We start from the raw sequence: 12,459 nt of genomic DNA on the forward strand, positions 1-12,459 counted from the left end.
CTGGAAAGTCTGCTTTGCAGCTGGCCCACAAAGTGAAAAATAAATGGTGCTACAACGTTGGCAGTCTGTTTGCCTCTCTTATGTACCACCTTATCACAAGTTTAGAGTGTTGTGTGGCTTGTCAGTCATCGTCAGCAGTCCAAGTGTCATGAAGGCAAAAGGAACTGTAGTCCTCACTCCTCCAAAAACTGAAATATGTGCCATGCCGCGCCTATGCAAAAATATGGCGTGCAGTGCGTTTCACCACGAGCAGAACAATATATCCCCAATTGTCAGAATAATAAACAGACCTAAGTAAAACTGCTCTGGACCGCAATGCCCCCCCTTTCCATCCCTTTACTTTTGTAAACAAATCACCCACATGGGTGCTGCATGTCTTACGCCATATGTGAACAGCTCACTGTGATGTAAAAACAAAACAAAAGCCTGCGCTCACTCTCTATGTCGGTGTCTTCAAGCAGCATTGTTGCAAAAGCCGTCTCACCTGTTGTCCAACACGCGAAAATCTTTTGGTGCAACACAGCAACGCCGACACAACCGATCATCACAATCATGTGCAGACAGTGCAGACAACACAAGGTCTGGCCTCTGGCAGTCAACTGCACTGCCGGAAAAAAAGGCTCTGGAACATTTTTGAATAAATTACATCTTCATATATATGTTCAAATTGTGGCGTTGAGGCATAATATAACTATTTAGCAACAAGAAGCTCCTATGCTTAAATATAAGAACATTTCTTTTCACGCTTGCGTCCTCTGGCGCTTGTGTAGTCGTGGCGTACTTCCAGAGACCAGTTTTAGCTGAGTGTCCTCTCTTTATGTTTTCTTTCTCCATGACACAACCACAATTAAGAGCAGCATTTGGAGGTCTAGCAAATACGTAGGCTGAGTATGTACCATATATTACTCGCTTAATTTGTACACTTTTTTTTCTTTATATTAAGGCTTCAAAAAGGGGTTGTGCATTTTACATAAAAATTTTTTTAGCATGTTCTTAAAAACGTGCCAAAGGTCATAACAAACAATCAATGTGTAGACCAGGTCCCCATCTCGCATCCCTCAATGGCCAAAAAAAAGTTGACTCCAAATATACTAACACGCGTACCCCCTCCCGCTCTGCCCTTATGTATTTCTCCACAGGATGGAATGAGGGCTCATGCACATTAATACCATTACGAAGCCAGCAGTGGCAGGCAAAAGAGATAACAGGTGCGATAAAATGGCACCCTCACGTGCAGCCCGGCTGACTAGTGGAAAGTTGAACAGCAAACGGTTCGATAGTTTCAGATTCAGGTGCGCTTACAACTGATCATTCGGGAAAGCGACCGCCAGCATGAGCGAGCCGGGTAAACGGCACATAAATCGTGCCTGTGCCACTTGCACCTTTCGCATCCGCATTTTTTTTTTTCACATAATGGCATTGTGCATGGACACCAACACCATGTACATGAAAGTGCGATTGAAAGCGTGTTTCATTTTCTTTCATGACTTGCGCACAGATGGAAGTTGATGACAGTTACAGACAATGCACAACACGAGAGTGTGTTGCAGTTTAACACGAGGCGTGATCTGCTGTGGCGATAGCATAGTGCTCCTTGTGCAGTGGCCAGCAGAGCTGACCTGTTCGTGCTGCTACGGGCTCAAAACCTAGTCGCGAGATTATTATTATTTTTTCTCCAGATTGGCCAAGGTCACCCTTATTAAAGCGTCATTTATTTCCTGCATCACATGACTAACCTCAGAGGCCTCACCACACACCGGCATTTTCCGGGTTAGGAGGCCGATAGTCCTTTCACACTAAAAAACATGATTTTGACGATGCTTTTTGTGCTGCTTCACTTTTTTTTGTATGCCAGAGGTGTTTGAAACACTTGCTTTCAATTTGTTTTGAAGCAAAAACACCACTATTCGCACACTCCTTTGTTGCTTTGCATTGCAAATGGCGGAAGGCACTTCTTCGATTATCTTGGCTTGGATCATTACAAAGAAAATGTGTATGTGTAAGGGCATTGGAAAAGCGTAGGTGGACTAGAAACACATTGAGTTGGGCTCCAGTTGGACCGGCATTTCAGGGCACTTCCTCCAGCAAGCACATGCTCGAAGCACGGTTGCAAGAGTACAGTTGTAAGGAAGTATGGATACTGTTCTTGCGTCTAGATGACATTTTTGATTTGGTAAACAGTTCCTGCTCATCGTCTAGTCTGAAGGCTGAGTTGTATTGATGGGGGAAACATTTGATCAAAAAGTTCATTGGGAGAAGGGGAAAAAGCGGGCGGGCATGCTTTGTTAGCATTGGTGTTCCTCCTGATTGTAAAATGTGCCCACAGCTGGTACATGCTTTTCAGCACACCTGTGTAATTTGCACCATTGTGTGCTCAGAACATTGACTGCCTGGAGCGGCTGGCAGGCATCCCACCTGAGCTCATTGTGGAGGCTCATGGCACCTTCCACACCTCCCACTGCGTGACGTGCAACCGCCAGTACTCCCTGGACTGGCTGCGAGGTGAGTAGCAAGCAGAACCACTATCGACCTTGGTAGCTGCAGGCAGGAGTGCAGGGCAGGAGGTCCTAAAACAAGCTTCTCGTTTTGCAGAGGAAAATTGTTCATCTTATCGCAAACACCGAACCAACATAAAGGTTTAATCCCACAATAGCATCATTCAATATGATCCGTGTAGATAATATATATGAATTTCGTTTGTTACAAATAACATACTTCTCTTCCACAGGTATGAGTAATTCCTTGACACAACTTGCTTCCCTTGAATATTGTACACCAACAGTTAACACTCGTTGTACTGACACTTGGTCCTTACCACAGTTTCGAACTGATTACAACCTGCAATCCTTGGCTCACAATCTGCCATTTTTTCTTAATAAATATAAAGATACTGCTGGATTTAGTCCAAAACAACTGCGAATATACTTTGTGAAAATGTAATCTGTATTTATTCTTATGTCGTATGAGAAAATGTCTGTTATCACTGTACTCTTTTTTTTTTGCATTCATTCATTATTGATAAACATTCTGTTATCTTATTTCTGCTGTGTTGCTCTCATGCATACACTGTATAATTTATTTTCTATTTATTTATTGACGACCACTACTGTATTGTTCATTAATTGTTGTTTCGTTCTGTCTGCTGCTGCCATGTAATGGTTTCCTGGGCCTTCGTCAAGCTGTTCGTATAGCTTTTACTCCAACTGACCATCCAGATACTTGCTGGAGAATAAAATATGATTCGATTTGATTCGATTTTGATTTGACCCATTGGTGATGTCATTGGAATTGTCCTTGTGGGCTGTGCTTGCTTCTCGCACTCCTGTAGCCATGCATGATGCAGGCCTCTGGTCCTGCACAATGTCGTTTATTTTGTTCACACAGCGAGTGAATGAGACGCCATAGCAGTGGGGCAAGTAAAGCATAAGCCTTACCTGTTGGAAACCAGTCTGCATGTGTGCGTGTTAACACTCAATGGTAACGATAAAAATGGCGTCCTCATGCAACCTGGCAGGTGGGATCAAATTAATGATTGGTTGTGCAAGGTTGTTCGGAAAGGTCAACCTGGATAGCACAAATTCCACTGATGGCAGCACCTGCCATCCCAGGGCAGTGGCACACTGCCTAATCGCTGCACCACTGCACCAGCAGTGGTTATGAGGGCTCCCAGGGATCTCTGAATGTTAAGTAAAGAAAGACCATTGACCCAGGGGGCATTAACCCATTAGCTCTCGTGTCATGACGGATCAACGCGCAGATCAGAAAGTGAACGGCAGCGGTGGCTACCTAAGGGACACTCAGAGCTAGAATATCGAGCTGCGTGGCATTAGGTTACATCATGCCGCATGGCGTCTGCGTTCACAAAGTGAGCGAGCGAGCTTACGCCTTCCCACATGTAAGGAGTCCCAAATGTCTCTGCCAACCTTTTTTATGTCAGTATAAACCAGCCAGCAAGGAGTTTCACAAAAACATTACCCATCGTGTCCGAGGTCGCAAGAAACATTGCTGATGGCTCTTTCACATGGTTTTCCTTGCAACATTTTTGTGCAGAAATTGGTGAAAATAGTTGGTTTGGCAGCATTTGCTGCTGGCCACTGAGGGAAGGCATGGCTTAGTGCAGGGCCTGACTCCTCTGCTTGTGCGTACAAACAAGTTCGGAGTGCCAAGCACTGACGCCCGAACAAGGGAATGCCTTGTGGCTACCATGCTAGTTCACCATTGAGCTAGGCATTGCTGTAGGCCAGCACAAGCATCCGTGCCTTGCAAGTGGCCTGCTTCGATCAAGAACACTGCAGGGAACTGGCCCAGAGCATGTGCCAACGCACCACTTCCTAGTGATGCAGTTAATTTGCATGCACTGTAGCCCTTCCAGTGTGTATATTATAGCAGTTCAAAGCGAGGTCCTGTAAGGTGAGTAATGCTGGAGAGAAAGGGAGAATGAGAATAGGGGAATTGCTCAGCCCTATAACTGTCTCCTTTAATGATGGGAACCACCACAATGGGGCTGCGCTGCCGCAGTTCTTGGTCACGCTAGGACCACTCCTCCAGTTACTGCTGAGCGGTTAGATGGGGGGAGAAGGTCAGAATCCATGAAAACTGTGCTCACATTAGCAACAGTGAATCACCAACCGTTATGGTCTAGCACTATTGCTACCGAATGTCCTCTTCTCCTGCAACAGTTACAGCCGCCACACCTTTGACAAATGTCTAGGGCGAGAAGGCTGGTGGTGCAGTAGTCTCACTGACAAACTCTGCATGTTTGACTAGGTCTTGGTATGTGATGTGGTCAATGTTAGCAACGAGCAGCATTTTAGAGAGGCTCGCTTCATGCAGGTTGTGTCCTAGTGGGAGATGGACTGGGTATCTTTTACAGCGACAGCTGTTAAAGGCATGTTTCCCAGTTCTGTAGCAGTGTCGGTGTGACATGAAAGAGAAACAAGGACACAGGAGAATGGCAGCATTCGCTGCAAGTTGGATTAGTGCTGCCCCCTGTGCACAGTGGTATGAACTAGTGTTTGTGCTGTTTGTGGCCCTGCGCATAGAGGGTGGCACTCTGTGATGCCATGTGGAGTGCCTGTAAGGTCTTCCTATGGGCCAGCAATGCTTGAACGGTGAGCAATGCATTCAGCACTGCAAATACTATATAAACACATGTAAGGGCTGCACTTTTTTTTCCAGATTTGAGAGCCAATTTTCACATTTGCGGCCCCTGCACACGATGTGCTAAAAATATTTTTTTATTTTTTACAAGTAAAAACAACATACCAATTTGGAAATGAGTAGCGTTTGTTTTACGTTCAACCATCGTCACTTGCTGAGTCTTCAGACTCCGAGCTGGTGCTGTTCTCCGGTGCATGCTCATCCTACAAGAAGTCGTCTTGAGTGCCGTTCAAACTGTTTGAGATCCCAGTCGCCTTGAAACTACATTTGCAATGTTTATGCACATGGAGTTCCTCGTAGACAAGAACCAGCCAAGCACAGTCATGAGTGGTGCCCCCTTGAGCTGCCCGGTCGTCACCTTCTCATGCTAAAATTCTAATGTGGTAAACTTCATTGTGCTAAAATTGTAACGCACCACAGCTGTTAATGAGAAGAAAAAGCAAGGAGTGCATGAAAGCTGCAATGCATGTGCAGCTGACAGTCACAAAAAGTTGGAGCTGGTGACACTTATGCTGATTTAGAAAGCGAGAGTTCACGTACGAGGAAGAAAGTTGATGATGACAATGGCCTGCGGTCTCGCGCCATCCATGTGCAGCGCCTGGAAGCTCCTGTGCACACGCATTTCAAAGGATATTCCCTGGTGGGTCAGGGAAAGGTTTTGTGCGACCCTTACAAAGTTTTTTTTTAAAATATTTCCTTTGGGAAAACGGTGCGGCCCTTGCACACATTTATACGGTTGCTCTTGCTGAATATTGTGTTACACAGGCATAGCAACTGTCAGTAAATTTGTTTTCAATCATTGTACCAGTGAGTGCCCCTGAGTGGCTGCCCTTTGTGTGCTCAGACTACTGACTGTGACTCCTGCTGCTTTGAGAAGCATCTCCTGTGCTGTGAGGCAAGATGTCTGCAGCCTTACCTGTGGCTTCGCCCAGTGGCCTGAACGTACAAGGAAGGCGGAGGGATTTGTGTGATATTTATTACCGGAGGCTTAGCAGCTTTTTCCCTCCCTGTCATGATTGTAGTTTTGCCTGTCAGAGTGTAATACGAGCGGTGGATGGCTTGTTGCAGAGCGGATAGCTGCGGAGCCTGTGCCTTTGTGCCTGGACTGTGGCTGTCCCGTGAAACCAGGTGAGCCTGAGTCACTCTCTGGTGCTCCACAGTGATCTGGAATAGAGCGCCAGAAAGCAGGTGGCCCGGCTGTACCCTCTGTTTCTTAGTGCCTTATTTATTGTACATGACAAGTGCTTCTTCATGCTTGGAGCGCCATTCTGTTTTCAGTCCTAACCCCTCGTTCTCCTGTTTGTGCCCAAGCCACAGAGCAAGACTATATAGAAGGTGAAACTCCCGTCAGCGCGAGTGAGCGCAGGCGACCAGATAAACTCACAATTGTATGCGCCGACGGGGTCACATGCAGTGACGGCGCCATGCGGCACGTCGTAGAAGCAGCAGGGGGGAAAAAAAAAAAGAATGCAGTGCCAGGGCAGGCGCTCCGGCGGCGCGCGCTCAGAGCAGACGACAAGCAGATGACACGGGTGTTTGCTTCAGCGGGCATGCCGTGACGCTGTATTTCAGTAGTTGCTTTCCAGGCCGCCAGGCGCCGCCAGCATGATGGTGGCGCCACGGGCTTGTGACCTTTTCTGGTTGCCGCAGATGTGGGAGTTTCCACTTCTTATAGTCTTCCTCCGTGGCCCAGGCTCAAGCACAGTGCTACTGGAGGAAGCTCATTTCTCATGCACTTGAATCGCTTTACAGTGAAAGTGTTGCTCTCCTCAAACTGCCATCTTCTCAGTGCCACATATCCCAAAACAACATAACAACAGATGGTAGCCAAATGTTTCTCACATCAGATACAGCCTCACAGACCGAGGAGCATAGTGATTCATGCAGGAAGCAATGCTAAGATGAGGTGGTTTCGGTATATTGCTCTGCGCCCCACAAGTTCTATTTCGTGAGAGGCAAGAATAGTGCAGGTCAGTGGCAGGTTTCCTGGTGGATGCTGTGTGCTTGCATCGTTCAGAAGTGGCACATAAATTACATTGAGCCAACCGGTGGCCTTCACTGATCGCCATGGGATGTGTGCCACAGTAGCGTCACTAGAAACACCTTTTTGTGGGGGAAAATTATTACTGATGCTATACCAGAATAAATATCTAATGTATAATATGCAACCTTTGTCCGTAAAGTTCTGAGACTGAGTTCGTTAAAAAAAATGCTTTTAACGTTGAAATCATTTGTGTGCAGCACCCCTTCAAAATAGTCTCCCTTGCAGTCTATACACAGCTTCCTACGCTTCTTGAGGTCTTGGAAACAGTTGGAAAAAGCTTCTTTTGGCAGGGCTGTCAGCTCCTTTGTCGTGGTGTCTTGAATGGCCTCCACGCTCCCCATCCAGCGACCTTTTAGGGCTCTCTTCACGCGAGGAAACAGGAAAAAATCGCATGGGGAAAGGTCAGGCGAGTATGGCAGATGGGGAAGTACAGTAATGCTATGCTTGGCGAGAAATTTTGTCACACTGAGAGAAGTGTGCGGACTTGCGTTATTGTGGAGAAGGCTTCATTGTCCAGATGTCCATAAGTCAGGGCGACGGCATTGCAGTGCATCATGCATGTGTTGGAGCATGCGATTATAAAACTCCCGATTCACCGTCTGCCCTTGCGGGACGAACTCGGGGTGTATGACACCTCTGGCATAAAAAAAAAAGGTATCAGCATTGTCTTTGTTTGGTCTTCTGTCACCACACCTTTCCTGACGGCGGAGAGCTTGTGGACCGCCATCCGGCACTCTTCCTCTTTGTTTGAGGATCGTATTGAAAACGCCATGTTTCGTCCTCAGCAATGATGCTGTCGACAAATGCAGCATCCTTCTCTGCCTCGGAGAGCAAATCAGTGCTCACTGATGTCCGCGTGTCCTTCTGGTCCTGTGGGAGGGAGTGCGGCACAATGTCTGGCATTCAGCTTTGAAAGTTTGCACAAGTTCTCACGCAAAACTTGGTGGCATGTTGTCTTACTAATGTTGAGAGCGTCTGATAGCATGTGGACTGTAATGGTGCGGTCTTGCTGTACGATTTCCCTGATTCGAGCCATGTTGTTTTCATTCCGTGAAGTTGAAGGTTGCCCCTGCCTTGTGTCGTCTTCCACCGACATTCTCTCCGAAACGAACCTCTTGTGCCACTTGAAAACTCACGCCCGCGATAGTGTCTCGTTGATGTAAGCGTCACGAAGGAGCTCATATGTCTTTGCGGCTGTCTTGCCAAGCAGAATTTTATGTTTACACGTTGTTCTAGGTGGACTTCCATCTCTCCACATTCACTCACAGTAGAATGTGCAGACGACTAGTGACAACGTATTTTTCTGCATGTAGTGCTATCTAGCAGCTCCCATAGCAATTAACATAAATAGCTCAGGTTAGCCCGAAAAGATGGTGCTACACTTACGCACCAACATTTGTTTTGGGCAATCATTTCTAGGGAAGAAAATAAATCAGTCTCGAAACTATACGGGCAAAGGTTGTATTGCAGTACTATATATGACCTCTTATGGTATGAATTTATATAGGTGTAAACATAAAAATGCTCGCCTGAAATTGTGTGCTTTGAGCATTTGGACAGTGTAGACAGTCTAGGTGTAGACTTAATGTTTGCTCTTATGGTTGTATGTACCGACACAGAAATTATTCTTCTGTATATGCCTTCAGTGGTGAGATTACGCATTGCTAACACTGGCGAAATTAGCTGTTGTTAACTTGCAAGCATGGAATTTTTTATGCTCAGAGAAAGACTCAAAACTTAAGCTTACTAATGTGTTATAGGTCAGTTTGTACTGACTGTTGCGTAAATCAGCGAAAATCGAAAAAATTCCGTTGGCCTAACTGTCCACTCCTTAGCGCTGAAATTTCGCACAAAGGTGGCATTTAGTGGTCAGTGTTCTTCTATGCTACATTTGGGTGGAGTACTTGCCTGATTCGGTCAAAATTAATTGGAAATCTTCATCGCCTGTGGCGGCGACGAGCCAAACCTGCGCGCTTTCGCAGTTATGATGCTGGTAGCGCAATCGTGCGCGTTCCAGACAAACGAGCGCTCTGCCTTGCAGGGAGGCTATGGAGAAACGCATGGGGGAAATGCAAAGTCCAGGGAGGGGCCCAGTTGTGTGCAACAGCATTTTCTGCGCCCAATTTTGATAAAACAGCCGAGACAGCACTTTCAAACCAACAGCACAGCTGCTTTCTCCCCCTTGCATTTCACCGCAGCCTCAATGGTAGAGTGCTCGTCCCTTCGGCGAGCATAGGTGGCGCTACGGGTATGATTGCTGCGAAACCTTGTCGCTTCAGTCCGCCATCACCGAAGGCAACGGAGATTTTCGATTAACTCCGACCGAATCGGGCAAGTACACAACCTAAATGTAGTATAAAACAAAACTGACCACCAAGTGCAACCCCTGTGCGAAATTTGAGCCCGGGCAAACGTGCAATTAGGCCGAGAGAATTTTTTTTCGTCTTTCTCTGATTTACACAACAGTCGGTACATGTGGAATAATACATCTACAAGTGTGGAAACATGACAAATTAAAACAATAGCAGTTGCATGTGTTAACAATGGCCCTAGAATGAAATGAGTTTTTCATGTAATTCATTTTTTTAGTGCTATGAAATCATGGTCGTTGACAATGAAAATGTTGAGCCTGTGGGATTTTTTGGCTGAGTGGTGTGTGTGTTTTGGCTTCTGCTGCAGACATCGTGTTCTTTGGGGAGAGGCTACCAGACCGGTTTTTCGACCTGTCAGAAGAGGTATGTGCTGTGCATGGGGTCTCTGCGGTTGTGCTGTTTGGTTCTGTTGTCCATTGGCTTTGTAAGGCCTCTTTATCAGCACAGGATATGAAGTACCAGTGTTCAATTTAATTCCGTCACTTCATATTGTTTACTTGCTTGCAAAACTTGAGAGAATGTTTTTTCTCTTAACTCTTTCGCTACTGCACCATAGGCCATTGGTAATGTATGACCGACATTTTAAACCAGTGGCCAAAAATTAAAGTCGGCACTCCTGGACAAGCTGCTCTGTCTACTTTGCTTATGTAGCACCAAATTTCAGGTTTCGGTTATTTTTTTCGAGAAGGCGTACTGCAGCGGTGGCCTAGTGGTTGAGCATCCGCCTCGCATGCGGGAGGCGCGGGGCTCGATCTCCAGTGCCGCCGGGTACCCACCGGTGATACAATGGGTGCAAGCTTTCCTCTGGCCTGGTGCCTGGCTCAATCAGGGTGAAATGCTTGGGAAAATGGGTCTTTGACCCCACCTTGAGCGAAAACGAAAAAATACCTTGTGTCATGTCGCTCTTTGGCCGCAGATGCCATTGCGCCATAACAGTTCACTATCATCAACACGAGAAGGCGACATGAAAAATGCTCGCCGGTATCCGTTTCTCTGTGTGTTTCTTATAGGTGAAAGGTTACATCAGAGCACTTTAGTTGGTTCTGATGCACTCTTTTTTTTTTTTTTTATAGCAGCAGTGGTGAGTTAGCCAGTTATGTGGAATGATTGGACTTCAGTTCCGATAACAAGACTGTCACAGAGGCCCACACATAGGCACTTGCTTGCATGTGCTTCATTTTGCCATTCACCTTGTTTTATGTAGTGCTCTTGATTTGTAAATGATGAGAGTGGTTTTATTTGGTGCTTTAGAGTCTTCGCAACATACTGCCAATGTATTTTGCCAAATGCACCAGCAGAATTTTGATTATGATGTCTAGGAAGGCCATGCCCCCTTTTCACCTATTGAACTCATTTGTCTGCCAACTGAAAAAAAAAAAAAAAATCGAGAAAAAGAAAAACTGCAAGCTCTGCTCTGAAAAACAAGAACAGAACTCTGAACAAGTGTAATGTGAAGCACATTCCAGATCACTCTCCACTTCACGTCCTTATGCAACTGCTTTCTCTAATGACACAGCAGTCATATTCCCCAACTTGAAAGGTTATGGAAAGTGCAGTGTATTATGTACGCAGCTGAAAATGACAGGAATGGCAGCTAAGAACATGTGGAACATAATGTGTAATTTAATTTTTTTGTAATCAAGTTTTGGCTAACCACGTTTTGCTTATATTTTTTTTTGTATGTTACCATCTTATCTAGCTAGTAAGTTTTCGAAAAGTTTTCGAAAACTTGCAGTAGAAATTAACATTATTATGAGGGAGTTGGCTGATGGAAAAGACTCAAAAGCTGAACAGTTTTTTTCCTGCCAATATGGGCTGCATCAAACTGTCCATGCTTGCTTCAGAAAAGGCAAATAACATCAAGGAGACCTATGAGTGAAAGGGAAAAACACACTGAATGGTCTGTGGGCTTTTTCATTATTATTCAGCACACAAAAAAAATGGTATGTAGGTGCACTGTTTGCTGGCAGCGTAAGCAAGTGGGACAGCACCAGTCCCGCGGTCCTACAGAGGGTCAAAACTGGGTGTGCCCCTGTGTGCAGGACTTTGCCCGGTGTGACCTGCTGCTCATCGTGGGCACCTCCCTCCAGGTGCAGCCCTTCGCTGGGCTGGTGGACAAGTGAGTGCAGCATGTGCACTACTAAGCAGTGGGGCTTCAAGAGCATGGACTCTGTATGGACTGTGTCGTGTGTGGTGAAGTCCTAATGGAGCTCTCCCGGCCTACGCCATCAGAGCACATGTGTCTGGTCTGATAGACAAAAGATGCCATGTGTGGAGGGGGCTATAATCAGGAGAAGAATGGCTGCAAGGCTCAGCGAGGCATTTCTAATTGGGAGAATACAGGTGGTGGCGGAGTGGTTGTCACAAGCAAAACCAGTTCATAAGTGAAAGGGGACAGTTTCGCCTATTCGGAACATCCCCTTGACGCCACGTTGTCTGCACCAGGGAGAGATCTATTGCCACGTGTTGACAGGAGAAACTCTGCAGGAGAGACAGTGCCGAACGTGCTTTCTTTCAACCTTATGACTGCTGTAGCTTAGCAGCTATGCCAAAATGCATGAAAAGGACACCCTGCTTTTGTATTTTCGCTGTAAATTGGACCAGGTTTCCTTTGGTCGATTTGGCGGAAAGGGTGGTAGCGTGGGAGAACTGTTTTTCAAGGTTCACAGTCCATTTTGCACGTGTAAAGTTCACTCTTTAAGAAAGCAGATTTCGTAGTGCACTTGATAGGGCAAGCCATTGTGACTGTGTGAATCAAGCATCGCTGGCCTAATGCAGCATTTTCAGGATATATTTTGTCATACCCATCAAACTAGTGCTGTTAGCAGAAGCAGAGTGGTTTGTTTTCAACATGCACCACATGCAGTTGTGCATTCGTGCTGT

General features: G+C 46.1%; 1 protein-coding gene across 3 annotated transcripts in view; it reads left to right on the plus strand.

Moving 5' to 3' along the window:
* Positions 1 to 12,459, plus strand: part of Sirt2 (Sirtuin 2) — a 55,857-nt gene that overhangs the window by 19,251 nt on the left and 24,147 nt on the right. For all 3 annotated transcript variants that reach the window (XM_077664690.1, XM_077664693.1, XM_077664692.1), the window contains 4 exons: positions 2,379 to 2,502; positions 6,229 to 6,288; positions 9,884 to 9,939; positions 11,619 to 11,695. In XM_077664690.1, the coding sequence (XP_077520816.1) occupies positions 2,379 to 2,502; positions 6,229 to 6,288; positions 9,884 to 9,939; positions 11,619 to 11,695 (317 nt within the window). The remainder of the gene's footprint in view (positions 1 to 2,378; positions 2,503 to 6,228; positions 6,289 to 9,883; positions 9,940 to 11,618; positions 11,696 to 12,459) is intronic.

The sequence above is a fragment of the Amblyomma americanum genome, chromosome 5 (assembly GCF_052857255.1).
Source record: "Amblyomma americanum isolate KBUSLIRL-KWMA chromosome 5, ASM5285725v1, whole genome shotgun sequence".
Lineage (NCBI taxonomy): Eukaryota > Metazoa > Arthropoda > Arachnida > Ixodida > Ixodidae > Amblyomma > Amblyomma americanum.